This window comes from Paramormyrops kingsleyae, chromosome 2 (genome assembly GCF_048594095.1).
Source record: "Paramormyrops kingsleyae isolate MSU_618 chromosome 2, PKINGS_0.4, whole genome shotgun sequence".
NCBI lineage: Eukaryota > Metazoa > Chordata > Actinopteri > Osteoglossiformes > Mormyridae > Paramormyrops > Paramormyrops kingsleyae.
In genome coordinates this window covers 30,833,761-30,850,600 of record NC_132798.1, presented here as the reverse complement: position 1 = coordinate 30,850,600, position 16,840 = coordinate 30,833,761, and the positions used below count along the sequence as shown (strand labels likewise).

At 51.2% G+C, this 16,840-nt stretch overlaps 2 protein-coding genes across 6 annotated transcripts; both read left to right on the top strand.

The window, feature by feature from the left end:
• The first annotated feature begins 580 nt into the window (after positions 1-580).
• eif4enif1 (eukaryotic translation initiation factor 4E nuclear import factor 1) lies at positions 581-10,630 on the top strand. 4 transcript variants are annotated; one of them, XM_023820741.2, is made up of 19 exons: positions 581-910; positions 1,870-2,000; positions 2,087-2,160; positions 2,593-2,720; positions 4,017-4,300; positions 4,572-4,770; positions 5,274-5,437; positions 6,197-6,332; positions 6,410-6,580; positions 6,754-6,989; positions 7,362-7,427; positions 7,514-7,682; positions 7,775-7,860; positions 8,060-8,193; positions 8,276-8,354; positions 8,459-8,570; positions 8,781-9,128; positions 9,237-9,395; positions 9,559-10,630. In XM_023820741.2, the coding sequence occupies exons 2-19, from the start codon at positions 1,905-1,907 to the stop codon at positions 9,756-9,758; spliced, it is 2,841 nt and encodes a 946-aa protein (XP_023676509.2). In that variant the 5' UTR covers positions 581-910; positions 1,870-1,904; the 3' UTR covers positions 9,759-10,630. The 4 variants fall into 4 exon arrangements, with proteins under 4 accessions (XP_023676509.2, XP_023676507.2, XP_023676511.2 ...); XM_023820739.2 differs by having other exon boundaries at positions 7,359-7,427; XM_023820743.2 differs by lacking the exons at positions 6,197-6,332; positions 6,410-6,580; positions 6,754-6,989.
• Positions 10,631-11,996: 1,366 nt separating this feature from the next.
• LOC111848591 (uncharacterized) lies at positions 11,997-16,825 on the top strand. 2 transcript variants are annotated; one of them, XM_023820745.2, is made up of 6 exons: positions 11,997-13,020; positions 13,106-13,213; positions 13,661-13,929; positions 14,032-14,182; positions 14,664-14,837; positions 14,919-16,825. In XM_023820745.2, the coding sequence occupies exons 1-6, from the start codon at positions 13,014-13,016 to the stop codon at positions 16,097-16,099; spliced, it is 1,890 nt and encodes a 629-aa protein (XP_023676513.2). In that variant the 5' UTR covers positions 11,997-13,013; the 3' UTR covers positions 16,100-16,825. The 2 variants fall into 2 exon arrangements, with proteins under 2 accessions (XP_023676513.2, XP_023676512.2); XM_023820744.2 differs by having other exon boundaries at positions 11,999-13,020; positions 13,661-14,182.
• Positions 16,826-16,840: the final 15 nt, after the last annotated feature.

Here is a 16,840-nt window from a genome sequence, read left to right as displayed (position 1 = left end):
AGTCGTTGTGCACTATATCAAAGATGAACGTCGCCGTTTGTGACACTGCGACTGGCGCAGCAACTACGCTAGTCCCAGTAAAAATCAAATATAAAATTACAATTATCATTTACCAGCAACACCTGGTACATTTTATAATGATTTAGTTGAGTAGTCTATATAAAATTCATTATTTAGTTCATTAATTAGTGTACATTTATTCGGAAGGCTAAAGAGAATATTAAATACCCTCGAAAACAGTTATAGCGACGCCCCTGGCGTACATAAAACATAAAATGTTTGTAAAATTATTACACTGTTACAATGGACGCCAAAATACTTGCCAGACATTTAACTACCATGTGATGAAGTGTGATATAACTTGCAATTTTGTGGAAATAGTGTACGTCTAAATAAAAATATGCGTGTGTATGTAGCGCACAACACCCACGAAAAAGCGTTTCCGCCTTTTCTGCTAAATAAACAAACAAGTCTAGAGCACTTCTGTGTAAAGTGTAAAGAAATGGGACACCCTTAAAATATCTGTCTCCCAGCACGTAGACGATAGGTGGCGATTTGGGACAAAGTGAGAACCGGAAGTGACAGTGAGAGTTTGCCGCCATATTTAGGTGTCTATGAATTTTGCCCAATGGTCCTTCGTATGAGACTTAAAAATCACAGTCGTTGTGTTTAAAATAGTATCTGTATCTAAATCGAATATTTTATATGTGAACGTTCTGCGACATTAATAATTTGATGAAGCCGCCGGCTTTTTATATGCGACTTCCCGGAGGTGCTAGATAAGGCGCGACTGGGCTGTATATAATCGCGCCGGGGACCTTCTCCCAGAAGCAGTGAGATATCTGAAGAAAATTGCTGCTGTACGACTGGAAGAGAAAGACGAACCTGAGACCGTAACGACAAACCCGAGGTAGCTTTGGACACTTGGTTGGCGTCAGGTTAATTTAGTCTGCTTACAGCATCTGGGGCCCGGCCCCGCGCTGAGTTCTGCCGGGAAAGCCGCATAGATACTGCGTTGTTGTTGCTGCGGGTATCTAACGAGCTCATTTAGCTACGTGCGCCAGGGGTGTGTGGGGCCGTCCGGAGAGGGCCGGCTCCTTTGCTAGCTCTTTATTTTGTTACACATTAATGGGTCCACGGCCTCGGTTCCTAGGGCAGCGGAGCGTACAGCCCGGGGGAAGACTTTTTCCGGCATCCCCGGCCGGGCCGGTTGCTGGCCCGCGAAGCCATCAGCCCGGACACCAGTGCCGTGTTTGCGTAAACCCGTTGAGATGCCCAGCCATTCTAGGGGCCCGTATGCCTGGCCATAGGTGCCAGGAAAAGTAAGCTTCCAGTCGTCCAGGCTGTATGTGGTGTTTCTGTTGGGCACTCAGTTCCCTTACTGGGCCATCAAATTAAATGAAATGTTAAATGAAGACTAGGCTCCAGTCGGTAAGGGCAGTCCGGTACCGTGCCCGCCCGAGTCGTGTGCCGAAGGGAACAGCTGACGGCCGAAGTGTAATCTCAAACCTGCGCTTGAACCGGTTTGATCGAAGTCTTGTTTATTACCTTAATGTTCGCACGTGTGCTGCGAGCATTGCTGCCAGACGGCGGCAGAGATCGAGGGTGCTTTGGTTGGGAAGCCTTGTAGTGCAGCACAGCAAACTACGACGCTCTTTACAAGCTAAATTAACCTACTAGCCACGGAAAGTGGCGTTCACCAATTAAGCACGCTTCCTTCTCTTTGGTGTTAAATTCTCTGCTCACTCGCTTTTCAGGCTCTGTCTACCTTGCAAATGCGTATCTAACCCAGCGTGATGTGAAAATCTTGTGCTGTCTTTTTTTTAAATGTAAAAGTACTCTTCATTTTAGATTCTATTATTCACACAGAAGCTACCAATTTGGTTTGGCCTTCTACAACAGCCATGGAGAAAGGTGACTGTGTAGAAGAGCAGGAGAATGGTGAGGCCTCCACAGAGCTGGTGAGGGAAGGAATGGCACCCTGTTACCGGTACACCAAGGTGAGGACCTGGGCTCACTCTGCTTTGGATGTTTTGTTCCCTGTGAGTGCCTGTTTAAGCGTACATCCTGTTATGTTGTTTTATAGGAGAGGCTTTTGGAAATAAGGGGGCTTCCATGTTCCAATGAGAGGCCGGAATGCCTTTCCGAGAAGTATGACAGGTAAAATGGTGGTTTTATTTATTGAAAATCGTATTTGAGTACTTGCCTAGACTATGTACATGCTTTTCCAAGATCCAATAGTTCACCTGTTGCCTATTTGTGGTTTTCTGCCTTGGGGGGGGGGGGGGGGGGGGGGTGATGTGGTGATGCTAGCCTTCCATTATGTGACTCAAGCCCTCGGACTGTTTTGGCTTTACTGCCTACTGAGGACCTCCCCTGACAGATATCTCTAGATACCAGTTGCTTTAGTGCCGATCTGCACTGTGCAGTAGTTTGGCTAACAGGTCAGCAGAACGCACAGCCGTCAATCTGGTGCCCTTGCAGAAATGGCCAGCCTGCCTGACAGCCCAATGTATCATAGGATGCATAATGAGCAGTTGGGTAGATCAGCACCTGGTCCTTGGGGCAGTCACTAACATTGTTTCACCCTAGTGACGGCGTGTGGGACCCGGAGAAGTGGCACGCGTCGCTGTACCCCAGCTCAGACCGGGTGTCTCCCGTGGAGAGCTTTAAGAGAGACTATGCTGATGACCGGATTCCCCCGAAGCGCAGGGTTGCAGGTAAATGATGGGGTTTCTGTGTAATGATTGCTGTGGGGGGTGGGGGGGGGGTATTCTGCCCAATTTTCTGTAGCTCCTGCCTTTGTGGATACAGTTAGATTCTGTATTTAGTGGCATTTACCTTTATCTGCATGTCTCAAAGTCCAGGTCACTGTTGTCATGGCTGTGCAGCCTTTCTGGTCATGGCAGAAGTCTGACTCCTTGCTTTTGGAGGGGTGGGGCATGTGCACATTCCAGATCTCCTTCCCTCCCAGTGTGCACCTAGATTCTTTGGGTGAAACTTGTTTTGACTCTTGAAACCTTACAGTTAGGTTTGAATAATCGTTTTGCGGCTTTTCTTATTAAAGCCAATGCAGTATCAGTAGGTTTGTCGCAAGAGTAAACGCCAGCTATGCATGCTGACAAATGGGAAGGCAACAGGCAAGTTGCTGTAAGCACAGGATAAAAGGAGGATCTTGCTTTTCTGCAAAACAGTTGTGGTACTTTTTTTCTCCTCAATGATTTGTCATGCAGCAGATGGAGTGTTAACTGTAAAACTGTACTCCAGTATCACTGGTGTAGCATGCATTCCACTCTTCTGCTCCACACCTCTTCAGCTGATCATTTGGATGACCTCCATCGTGTCTCCAGAGCCAGCTAGTGGAAATGTGACCTGTGCCTGGCTCTGCATGGCTCATCTTTAATGTCTGTCACTGTTGCTTGACATGGCCACTGGCTTGGTGCTGGCCAACCTTGACAGGAACCCAGAATTGCAGTGACCACCTAGTGGACAGATCCAGCTTCTCTTGTAATGTCAAAGTGTCAAGGATATATGGATATATCTCATTTATATAATGTAAAATTCCCCCCAACTACTCTTTCCTAATTGGTGCAGAGTTGAACTGTGTTCCATAACCTCAGGGTTAGAGGGAACTCTTACCAGGCTTTTGTGATGTTCATTGTCATTGTGAATGATTTCTTCCACTGTCACTGAGAATCTTGCTGAGTATTTGATCTATGGCACTGGTTGTGTGGTGTGTGTTTTTTTTTTTTTTGGGGAATATAACTGAAGTTGCTTTTAATCCAGCTGATGTTCATGAAAACGTGCTTTATGAAATGGAACTGCCTTTATAATTGCTACAGGAAGTTGGACATTTGCACAGGGTCTTGCTCCCATGTGATCTGTCCACAGGTTATGGATGGCTTTTGGTCTTCTGTATGTTTAGTCTGTAAAGATTCTGGAAGTGACTGATTTTCACTACTAGCTACCTACATACCCCCAACCCATCCCATAATCCCATATTGCTTCACCCCCAGATCCCCGTGAAAGACTCAAAGAAGATGACCTGGACGTGGTGCTGAGCCCCCAGCGGCGCAGCTTTGGGGGGGGCTGTCAGGGTAGTGCGGTGCCGGTACCAGCCATTCGCCGGGCTATCAGCCCTCTGGAGAACAAGGAGAATGAGAGTCTGCGACTGGGTGGAGCGCGGCGAGTGGGCAGTGGGCGCATCATGGCCACGCGTGGATTCGAGAGGGACTCCCGCGGAGACAAAGACGTCCGTGAGCGGGACCGTGACCGTGACTTCAAGGACAAAAGGTTCCGGGTTAGTGGTGCCTTTGTTGTCGGTGTGAAAATTAGCTGTATAAGGAAAACCCTCCCACAATCTTCTGGGATACTAAAGTCATCCTGTCTCTTCCAGCTTGATCCTTTTGACAAGGACTCTGTTCTGTTATACTGGTGCTTTTGTCTACTCATGCTGAAGAGGAAACTCATTTGAGAGATGACTCCACACGTTCACCTCACCACTGTACTTGGAACTAAGCCCCCCCCCCCCCCTTTTTTTCCCCTCCTTTTTCCTTTTTGTCACTCTCTAGAGGGACTTTGGCGATAAGAGGGTCTTCAGCGAGAGGAGACGAAACGAGTCTTACACAGAGGAGGAGCCAGAGTGGTTTTCTGGGGGTCCGACGAGTCAGTCGGAGACCATCGAGCTCATCGGCTTTGACGAGAAGGTGCTTGAGGAGGACAAACGTCGGCCGAAGCGTTCACGCAAACGATCAGAATCTGTAAAGGAGGGTAAGGTCTTGTCTGTATTCCTATTTCTCAAGCAAATTGGAATGTGCACAGTATTTCAATGGAACTCCGTTGTGTACAAACTGATGTTCAGTGTCTTTCCATTGGGCAATGTCAGAATCCTATTGGTTGGGCATCATATCGCTTACAGATTAATGCCCTATAGGGTAATCGAGTGCTTTTTCTTGATCAATAGTCTTCAAGGCCTGTAGGATCTTCACAGCTTTGTTGATCCAAAAACCCTCAAACTCATAGAATATTTCTGCAAATATAGAGATGGATAAGTCTCTAGTGCCTGAGTAGAATAGTCTACAATGTTGTCTTGGGGCAGCTTTGAGATGTACAGCCTGCTCTGCCTTGCTTTTGGTGTGTTTGAAAGCTGCATAAATGTTCTCCTGCAAAGCCTGTCAGACCCGATCAGATGCTAGCCCCAGTGCTTGTTGCTGAGGCAAATGTTTATTGGTTTGTGTGTGTGTATTTGGTGCCACTTTTACCCATGGCTGCAGCACTGGAGTGTAATGGTGGACTTGTAGAAGAGCCTGAGAGGGTTACGGAGCCTGCTGCTGACCAGGAGGTCCCACAGAGCAAAGCACTGCAAGAACAGACCATGGGAGAATTTGACTTCAATGAATTCTTCAACCTAGAGAAGACTATGCCTGGGCTGGCCTCGGTAAGAGGGGACGGTGGTGGCAGACCTCATGGCTTGCTTTGGTGATGTGCAGAATCTGTTGTGGTTTGAAGGTCATTGCCATACAAATTTATGCCCATCCCTGGTTCTGTTTGTGTCGTCATGTCTGCTGCTCACGTTCCGTGTCCTCGTTCATACGTGTGCTTTCCTGGTGTCTGCTGTAGCTGTCCCGGAGCTGCTGGTCTCTCCTTTTGTGGCCATGTGTCCATACTTTGGTAGATCCTTTTGACATGCGTCCTCTAGTAAAATCATACAGCAATTTGGCTGTTTCAGCCTCCTTAAAGCCAATAGAGAAGCTCTCACCATTTGAAAGTTTTTAGGCCATTTCTCAGCAGACTGACCTAAAGTAAGTCCTGAACTCGTGCATCTGTACTTTGAACTTGCTGTGTTATAATGGAACTTTCAAATATTAAAGGCTGCAGGTTTTACTTGGCAAACTGGAATAAGGGAATCTAATTAGGTTTTAATGCTTGTGTCCGTCGCAGTCTGAGGGGTTTTCGATGTTCTTAATGACCTACTGACTAAATGCCTAAAATCCTCATTAAGGATGAGGAACTGTAGCAGTTAGGTAGCCGTGGTAGGTGTTAGGTGAGCTTCCTCCAGCTCTCCCCTCCCCCCACCCCCCCTGCCCAACACGCTTGCTGGTGTGGGAGCGCTCCTCTCACGTAAGTCCCATCTGTCTCAAGCACTTTCTCTGCTCCTGTGTCGGTTTCCCCGCTCGCTGATGTCTCCCTATTGCAGATGATCGAGGACGTGCTCGGGGAGGGCTCGGCGGCATCCAGCAGATTCAGCCGCTGGTTCAACACGGTCAGCCCCTCGGCCAGCCGCTCCAGCAGCCTGCGCTCCACCCCCCACGAGGAGCTGGAGAAGCTTGCAGGTGCCACGTCTGCCCCGGTAATGAGGCCTTCCCCAATGTGCAAGGCCTGGTGTGAGGCTGACTGCTCCCTCTCTTAGGCCTGGATCCGCATGGTGTTCCCTCCAGCATGGCACCCTACTTCACCCCCATCCAGTCCGAGGAGAGGCGGGATAAAGTGGACATCTTAGCATTGCTCAGCAAGGCCAAGATCGACCTCAAGCCGCTGCTGTCCAGCCTGTCAGTCAACAAGGAGAAGCTGCGTGAGAGCAGTAAGTTCCGAGCCATGCAGCACGCCTGCCTGTCCTCCACGTGTGATGCTTCTAGAGCAGTGTCTCGACAGCTGGAACGTGGAACGTCTGTGGCTCCCCGAGGACCGGATTGAGAGACCGCTCTAGAGGGCCTCTCCTCAGGTCGGCCTATAACTGACTCCTTGTGCCCCCAGCGCAGTCAGGCGTGGTCCTGTCTCTGGAGGAGGTAGAAGGGGGCCTGAAGGCCCTGAAGGTGGAGGAGCAGCAGCATGGTGGAGGGACCCCCTTCATGGCAGAACACCTGGAGAAGGCTCTAACGGGCCAGCCCGCGGACAGGCCTCGACCTCGCGATTCTGACATGTCTGCCTTCAACAAGCTGGTCAGCAGCATGAAGGCAGGTGGCACCCTGCCCACTCAGCCCAAAGTCCATGTAAGTCTGCCCAGTGGCGCCCCCCACTGGCTGCCCTTTGCATGTGGAAGTGACAGGTATGTGGGCTGGCGGCTGCAGCCAGTGCCGTCTGGAGGCTTTGGGGATGTGGCTGGCATGCGCTCTTGGTATTTGGCTGAGGGGCTGCGTCCTTGTGGTCTGGACAAAGGAATGGGCATAAATTTGTATGCAGTTGACGAGCGTCCAAAGCGTGGTGCGAGATCAGCGCGGTGCCTCGGGGCCGACGTGGAAGCTGGAGCAGACTTGGCTTTGCATGACACCATCGGGGATGTGGTTCCGCAGATTTCAAGCCATCTTAACTGCTTAGTGTAATTGAGACTGAATGTGTCCCCCACTCTGCCCCCACCCCAGCAGCAGCCTGCAGACCTGCCCCTGCCGGAACCCCAGGTGCCTCCCCCACAGCCGAAGAGCCTCTTACAGGTCTAGTAGAAACCTTGAGCCGATTGCTGGGGTGGATTGCTGGGGAGGTTGACCTGGCCTGAGGGCGTCATGTGACTCTCTTACAGGAGCTCCTCGGTCCGCCCCGAGCCGGATCCCCAACTCTGCTGAACAGCCTGCTTGGCAGCCCTGATTCGGGCTCGGGCCTGCTTAGGCCGGGTGTGACGTCCCCGCCCCTGTTCCCACAGAGGGCTCCTTCGCCTGAGTACTACCCAGGCCGTGTGCACCCCCAGGCCGGTAAATGCCTGTGTTTAGCCCGCTTTACTCGTATCCCCCCCCCCCCCCCAAAGTGCCCTTGGCGTCAACCTGTGGCATCTCCTCTGTGCCAGGGTTTGCAGTTGGACCGCAGCCCCTTCTGCCGGATCAATTTGCAGATCTCCCCCGACCCCTGAGTCCTGGGCTGACCCCTCAGCAGGTGGGTGGTCCTGGCTCCTGAGGAGTGATAGCGATGTATGTAAGTTTGTGGCCACGGATGCAGTGGGATATGGTGCTTCAATGACCTGCTTCGCCTGAATGCCATGTTGGCGATCAGGGAATGTGAGTGTAGCGATGATTTTAGCTCATGTTTTCAGCAGATTGGGTGTCTTAAAACATGAGCTGCCGTGTGCTTGCAGATGAGAGTGCTCCCCTTGACGGTGGACCCTGCTACCCTGGACGCCCTTATCCAGCGGGATCTGGCCCTGCACGCACGCCAGCTTCTCCATCCTGGCTTGAGCAAGCTGCCCCAGGACAAGGCTCACCGCACCAGGTATGAGCTGGGCTCTGAGCCCCGCCTGAAATTCTGCTTGCTCTGTGCAGTCTGTCCTCCTCATGTCTGTGTGCCGCTGCAGGCAGCCCCGGATGAACCGGTCCCCTGGCCCCGGGGGACTCGCCGCCGGTGGCTCCCCCAGTAACGTGGTGTCCAGCATGGTGAGCGGCCGCCTCCGTTCCGCCCACGCCGCTCCGAGTCCCTTTTGGCTCCGTTATCCTTGTCTGTGGTCGGGATGAGTAAAGCGTGGCTCTTTCCGGAACAGCTCTCTCCGTCTTTCACGCCGACGTCAGTCATCCGAAAGATGTACGAGACCAAGGAGAAGAATCGCGACGAGGCTGGGAGTCGTCCTGACCTGGGGCCGCGCTCTCAGGAGGGTGAGCTGCGCCGCCTTTCTGCAAGCTGTCCAACGCCGAAGTGTCCTTCAGCTGGAACTGATCCAGAAGGATGTTCGGTTATGATTGGGATGTCGCTGAAATAGCTCTTAAGTATTGGCTTGCTTGGCAGGAGCAAGTTTATTAAGTAACTTTTATCCAGTGGTGCCCTTTTTCTACAGACTCTGTTTTATACCCCTGTTCATCCCATAGACAGCAATAGCTCCCCTAGTTCCTTCCTGGAGGGCGTCGAAGGCCGCAGCTCACCAGCAGGGGGCGCCAAGCCTGGCTTCCCTCGCTCCACCTGCTCCACTCCACTCTCCGGCCAGCCCAGGCACTCCAAGGACTCAGAGCGCCCTCTACAGAGTGCTTCTGATCACCACACCCCGACTCTTTCCCCCGGCCACACGTCGCCGTTCCCCCGGCCCATTTACCCGGTGCCGCTGCTATCCCACGTTCCTCTGGGGCGGCCTCCTCCACAGGTGCACCCCTCTGTGGTGCAGAGGATGCTGGTCCAGGGCCTCCAGCCTCAGCAGCTGCCCCCCACACTGCTGCCAGCAGGTCAGTTATACCCTCCTGGGAGGTAAATAAGACCCACATCATGCTGAAACAAGTCTACAACACAATTTCACTTCCTGGCTAAAAAATCCCCCCCACCCCCCCCACCAGGAGTGTTCCCCCCGGGTGTGGACCTCTCGCAAGTCCAGGGCCTGCCTCCAGCTCTGCTGGGCCAGCCGTTTTATGCCCTGGGAGCTTCAGGATACCCCCTGGTGCCCCCCCGTCCCGGAAACCCCCTGCCACTGACAGTGCTGCAGCAGCCAAGACCAGGTGAGCGCTGTGTTCTGGCCCGTGTCACTGGGCTCACCCACACAGGTTTTGGGTCGACATGGTGGACATGGTTCGCTTAGCAAGCCGCCTTCAGAGCTGGCAAACATCAGCACATTCAAATCACTGAGCATTTGCCCCACCGGCCTGTCCTCTCTCTCCCCAGTGGTCCACACAGCGGTATCTGGGGTGCCCCCTCCTGGCAGCATGCCCCCCAGCCAGGTTCCGCAGCGGACGGGGCAGCGGCGGGCTGGGAGCCCCCAGCTCGGCCTGGCCAAGTGGTTTGGAAGCGACGTTCTGCAGCAACCGCTACCCTCCATGCCCACCAAAGTCATCAGTGTGGATGAGCTGGAGTTCAGCCAGTGAGACGACAGAGCAGGACACGACAGAGCAGAGCCCTCCTCTGGGCACAGGGCCTTCTCGTTTTTTGTTTTTTTTTTTTTTGTAGCATACAACAATGTGAATTTTATTTCCTGAGAGACGGATGTACAGCGTGGCACACTCCCCATGTTGCCTTGTTAAATCTGGCCCTTGCCAGGGGTATGCAGAAAGGGGGCTTGGGGTGGGGGTCACCCAGCTGCCGTTTTTGTATGGAGTGAGATTTCGGTTTTCTATTTGGTTTTGCAGTAAGTATGACCTGATGGATGGGCTCATTGTGCGGACTTTGGGAATCTGCTCCCCTTCCTGTACATAAACTCTTCAAGAGGGGAACCCGTGCTGCTGGGTTAGGGATACAAGCCGCTGCAGGCGGGTCGGTCCAGTGTAATGTTATTTCTCTTTCCTGGGGGGTCACATGCTGCACTGAAGGGTGGAGCTGCAGAAGAGAACCCTAAAGATTATATTTTTTTGAGACGTTTGTTTTGGGTCCTGCCGCCCTTCCTTTCGATGCCCCCAGCTTCTCCCACTTGATGTGCTTCAGTCCATCTCCTGCCATGGTCATTCTGGAAATCTGTGTGGGCTGCCTTTCCCTCCCCAGGACAAGCCCGAGACTGAGGGAATGGGGGGATGTGGCTTCAGAAATTCTTTTTAGGCCTTTCATTCTGTGTTTGGGTTCTGGTCAGCGTTCTGGTGGCGGTGGCGTCACATCACCTGGGTCTACCTGGTCACTGGAAGCTGCTTTGAATCACACAAACGGCTTATTTTCTTTTTGTTTTGGGGGGGTGGTAGACAAATTGTGCATTTGAGTAAAGGACACAAATGCAGTAAAAAATTAAAATAAAATAAAATTTGCTCACTAAGTTCTGTTTGATTCTCCTCCCTTCCAGTTGCAGTGGTGTTTGGTGTCTGGATCCTTATAGCTGACACTAGCTGGCTGCTGTTCATTAGGCAGGTCTCTGCTGACCTCTTATCAAAATAATCCCTTCAGTAATGCCATAAACTTTAGTTCTGTATGCACTGAGATCACTTGCTTTTCATTTGTGTACTTTGATCACATGACTCTGGCAGGGAATCTTTTTAATGTGATCTTCATGTCCAAGTGGCAGTTGCCCAAGTCCAGCAGTGGCTGGGTTTGCGCCGTCCATGTCTGTGTAAATGGTCACGGTACCGTGCAGAACCCTGATTCTCTCAGGAAGCGTTAGACCCGTGTTCTTATGACTCTCACTGCTCGTCACCTTTTGCTTGCTGACCCCTGTGTGCCTGCTATTCTCTATGGCTCCTATCTTACCATCTTTCTAGGTGAAAGAGGGCCTTTGTTGACTACGTTAAGGTTAATGCATGTAGACTCGCCCCTTTCCTTCCTCCTCTGTAAATGTAGCCTTCACCAAACTTTCTAGTTCTAAGGTGTGATGTCTTGACAACTGTGTAGTCAACATAATACACTAAGCTATAACCAGGAGATGAGCCTATTCCCTTTATTTCAGGACTGGGCAACTTCAGGATTTGTAGGCTCTATGGTAAACTTGCGGATACCAAGGGATCCACTTGGCTGATTGATCTCCACACTGAGGTGGGGGTGCATCTTGAACTGACAGTGCTAGCGGGCAGCCTTACTGAACCTCTGGTGCGGTTTCAATTTAAGGTCTTTAATCTCATCCATGAAGTTCCAGTTGGCTGGCAGCCGCGGCCCGGGGTGTCACCACTGGTGTCTGTTCAAACCGAACGTGGCTGGGCTGGCAAAGGATCTTGCTGGCCGCTGTGCAGTGGTGGGCTGTCATATGAAGCACTGCCTGTCTGGGGATCCTGCTGGCCGCTGTGCAGTGATGGGCTGCCATATGAAGCACTGCCTGTCTGGGGATCCTGCTGGCCGCTGTGCAGTGATGGGCTGCCATATGAAGCACTGCCTGTCTGGGGATCCTGCTGGCCGCTGTGCAGTGATGGGCTGCCATATGAAGCACTGCCTGTCTGGGGATCCTGCTGGCCGCTGTGCAGTGATGGGCTGCCATATGAAGCACTGCCTGTCTGGGGATCCTGCTGGCCGCTGTGCAGTGATGGGCTGCCATATGAAGCACTGCCTGTCTGGGGATCCTGCTGGCCGCTGTGCAGTGGTGGGCTGTCATATGAAGCACTGCCTGTCTGGGGATCCTGCTGGCCGCTGTGCAGTGGTGGGCTGCCATATGAAGCACTGCCTGTCTGGGGATCCTGCTGGCCGCTGTGCAGTGATGGGCTGCCATATGAAGCACTGCCTGTCTGGGGATCCTGCTGGCCGCTGTGCAGTGATGGGCTGCCATATGAAGCACTGCCTGTCTGGGGATCCTGCTGGCCGCTGTGCAGTGATGGGCTGCCATATGAAGCACTGCCTGTCTGGGGATCCTGCTGGCCGCTGTGCAGTGATGGGCTGCCATATGAAGCACTGCCTGTCTGGGGATCCTGCTGGCTGCTGTGCAGTGATGGGCTGTCATATGAAGCGCAGCCTGTCTGGGTGTCTGGGGATCCCCCTGCAGTCTGACCTCCAGCCTGCCTTTTCTAAAAAGGTGTAAGTGCGCAACCCATAGGATTATTTTCAAAAACCTGTCTTGCCATGCCCACCATGCCCCCCCACCCCCACCATGTCCAGTTTTTCTTAAATGATTAACGCCTCTGAATTTCACCCACCTCCCACAGAGAATGGGGTTTTGATGCCATTAACAGAGGCTTGGCATTGCAATTAAACACCTAAGGCAAAATACCCACACTAAAAACCTGACGTTTTTAATGTTTTAGTGTTTGGCAGCAGCTTGTGTGACATTCTTTCTGTTTATTGAAAGATCAGTAATATTATTTACTCCAGTAAATCCATCCATGCCATGGGTTAGCATAGTTTGATTTAGTGTAAAGGATATCTTTATATCCTATATCTCCAAGTCTGTAAATCAACTATGGGATTTAAAAATTTTTTTTTTAAGTACCTAGGAAAAAAAACTCCCCAAATAGAAAATCCATCTCCAGGTAGCAGCCAGTTTTGTTTTGGTTTCTAAGGGACGGTGGACCGTTTTCTTGGTGCAATGACCTGTGAATATTCCTTCTGATAATTTAACTGGCCAACTGGAACAGGCAACGCTGTATAGCCACTCTGCTGTCCATGGCGATGGATGAAGACAAACCAGCACCATGGTAACTAAGACGAACAGCAGATCGTGTCCCGGGCTCAGGTACCTCAGAGCACCAGTGTGAACTATCAGGCCCCTCTGGTCACTGTGCAGCATGAAGGGTGAGTATCTCTCCTTTTCTTCAGCGCCATGGGGGTGGGATCTGCAGGTACCCTCCAGCTCTGACCGTAGCTTCTGCCCCAGCAGATCCTGTGGTCTTGGTGGCCCTCATCCTTAGCGGGGATTTTGCCCTGCTGTGTTGGGCCAGTTGCGTGAGGGAAGATGTTGCCTATATCTGCACTTCAATGCCGAGCAGTAAGTATTTTCATCAGAGGGAGAACAGAGGAACTGAGGATCTTGTCTCCAGACGGTCTTGTTTCAGGCAGCAAGCCTGTTAGCACAAACAGCAATGCAGCTTCGAAAAGGATAAACTGACATAGGAAAGTACAATGACACCCAAAATGACCTTAAACGCACAGTAGTTTTGAAATTACAGTACACATACCTCAACACTGCAATAAGATCAGTAACAAAATGGTGACCCTAAGCCTAGTGAATACTGTTTGCTTTTAACTTGATTTGATGTTTCCAAACTAAAATTTGCCATCTATTGCAAATGTTCGAGTTTTGAATAAGGCACAGATCCTCTTATTGCTATATGATTTGAGTTTGTGTCCTTACTGGTTTTGACATGCCGAATCATGAGAAGCGCACTGAGATGCAGTGAAGCGCAGTGTGCTGACCCTGCTGGTCTTCCTCCAGGCTTCCCCTCCCACCTGTCTTCTGTCCTGTTCTTTGTGAAAGACATGGGAGAGATCAACTCCAGCGTGTTGCAGAGCGCTAACCTGGCTTCTGTGACCAGCCTCACCATGGTCGGCGGCATCTCCGCCATCCACCCTGAAGCCCTGTACTCCTTCAGCCAGCTTACGAGACTCAATTTAAATGACAACAACCTCTCTGAGATCAACTCCGACTGGCTGCGTCAGCCCAGCTTGTTGAGGAGCCTCATCATGTCTGGGAACCGGCTGCAGGTCTTGCATGAATCCATGCTGCAGAACTTCTCTGGCCTTAGCAGCCTGAACCTCTCCCAGAACTTGATCCACACCATCATGCCAGGAACGTTCCGTTCACAGGGGGACTTGGCTTGGCTGGACCTGTCAGGCAACAAGCTGACCTTCATAAGTGCGGAGGTGTTCCTGCAACTCCATTCCACTCGCATCTTATTGCACCACAACCCGTGGGACTGTTCGTGCCAAGCAGTGGCCTCTATGCAGCTAATCAAAGGTAATCTCACTCCCTGGGTCTCCTTAATGTTACTAATGGTAGTATTGGGGTAGCAGGATCCATATTAATGCTGGATCCTGTGCTACAATGTATGTGTATGTTTAGTGTGTAGTAATTTTACCTGCTCATGTTTTGCCTGTGACAAGCAAACTTCACAGAGGAAGCAGAAAATCAGTTCTGATTTTGATTCTGCTTTTCCACCTAAAAGTGCTTCTCTGCCAGTTATCTACCATAGAAACGCACAGTTAGGATTTGGATATCTTTATTACTGGTTTAATTTCTGCATTTGTACATAATCTAATCGTTGCAACTGAGAATTATAATGGATTTGCAGTTTAGTAGAACAATAAAATACTGACCCAGCCATGATGGTTGTGTAGAGCTTCCAAGACAAATCAGGAATAAAGGTCACATTTACGACCATAGTTCCACATTATAAGTGCGTTAGGTCTGGTGAGAGCTTTGTGTTCCCTTTCCGCAGAGTTGGTTAGCACTTCTCGCTTGGAGAGGGAATTGGATGTGGTCTGTGCTTCACCAGCCCCACTGAGAGGATGGCCTGTGTGGAACGTGTCTGAATGCCTGCTCCCCGGGACCGCGATCCCTCACGGGGACCAGCCGCCCCCAACCGGCCTCCCCGTTCTTATAGGCCTTATAGGTATGGTGATCCTTCACGTTGCTGCTTCATTGTTACCCAGAGTAGCAGCAGAGCTGACCCTCAATGGCATGTCTTTCTCAGTTCTTGGTGTGCTGCTCTGTGCCGCCTGTCTCCTCTTTGGCCTCTACAAGTGGAAACGGGAGAAGAAACGGGTGAAACCACGCATGGACAAGGGGAGGGACAGCCTAAAGTCTCAGCAGACGGGGGTGAATGTCGAAGGGAGGGGTTCATCAGACCTGACCAGGAGCACCGGAGGCAAGACCAGAGCCAAGTCCGCAGGTGCTGTCCTTTGCATTGGTCAGTCTGGCCAGCAGGTGTCTAGAACAGGGAACCAACTAATCGCCGATCAGCCCAAAGTGTGGCACCACCGAGACCGAGAACAGGGAGCAGAGACCCGTCCCTCCGAGCAGCCAAATGCCATGGATCAGGGCGAGGAAACGCGCTTGGCAGGGGCCCAGCAGGACACGGGCAGAGAGATGAGTCTGCTTCAGGAGACCGAGAAATTGCCCTACTTAATCATCGGCCAGGAGCCTGCAGAGCCAAGCGCAGAGCCCCAGGGGGCTCGTTATGGCAGCAGGCCCTGTGTCAACAGGAGGGCCATCAGGAGGACGCCAACCTGGCCACCCACTTCAGCTGAGTGGAAAAAGCAACACGTATGCAGAAGGGAAGCTCTGAACTTCTCTCCGATCGATTTTGACAACTCTATCAATAAGAGAGATGCCGATCAGAGAGACTTCTCCCTGGGGAGTTCTGATGGTGATTCTCAGGTCAATGTGGACAGACCACCAGCAGGGGGCGACATAGATCCCCCTGAAGATAGTTACTGGCCTTTGGTTAAAACAGACATCCTGAGTTTTAAAGGGGACACTGAAAAGAATGACACAGCCCAACCTAAGAAGCCAAGCAGTCAGACCCAGTCTGCTGAGGTTAACATCAGTCAGGCTCAGGACTCGTGTGATGTGTTGGAAGAGTTCCATGGCTGTCAGCCTGAGTCCAATGAAGCAGGAAGAAAGAGAAGGAACCGAACGGGCAGGTGCCCCAGCAGTGGGTCTGGGGCGGAGATCTCGGACCATCACGGTGGATCTAGTTTCCAAAGTTTTCCGACCCACAGCTCACCGGCAGACAAGAAGCTCCTGCAAGGTAACGAATACGCGTTCATTAACCTGCTGCAGGAGGTGGTGGAGAATCAAGGCCGCTGGACCCGCGACCGGTGGAAACAGACACATTTAAACAGGCAGAGGGGCAAAGCACAGAACCCATAGCGGAGAGCCTGCACCCTGGCCCAGCTGGAGGGACGTGGGTGGACCTCAGCCTGGGCTGTATGTCACAGGTTCCTCATCTTCATCTGTAGATACTGTGCTATGGAGAGCCACTCAGCCCCTGGTGTGTGAAGGGAGGCTCAGCAGACAGATCTAGCCGAGAGCCGCTGGTGGATAACCTGCTGCCGGTCATGTGATTCATGGTGACCATATTGGCAATGTGTGAAGACAGTGAATGACGCTGCATTTTGAAGTGAATATAATCCAGCATTTATTACATGTTTAAACAGTGTGTCCTTCCACTGTACTCTGTAAATGCAAGAAAGGCACTTGGTCAGGTTAACCCATAAAATGTATAATAAAAGTGTGTTTTGTAACTATTTCATGTTGTATTATCCAGTATTAGAAGTATGAGCGTAATGCATGCTTTGTATTCTAGAGTATCTGTTGTAGCACATAGTTACACAAATCACATGGCAGTGTTGTAGAAAAAGTGGAACTCCCCTTCTTCCTTTTTAGCATGCTGCTTTTTTTCTGACAGATTACAGAATAGACCAAAGGTGTTTGTACATCTTTTTTTTCCTCTAAGTATCCTGCACTACTTCCTGGTCTCTCACTGGACACTCAGCCTAGCTGCGCTTGTACCCAAGTTAAAAGTTGTATACTGGTGTCCGTCTTGTACAGAAGTGTGCCAAATAAATGTGAAATGTGCATGTAAACAAAGAAAAACTTCTGGTATGAGAA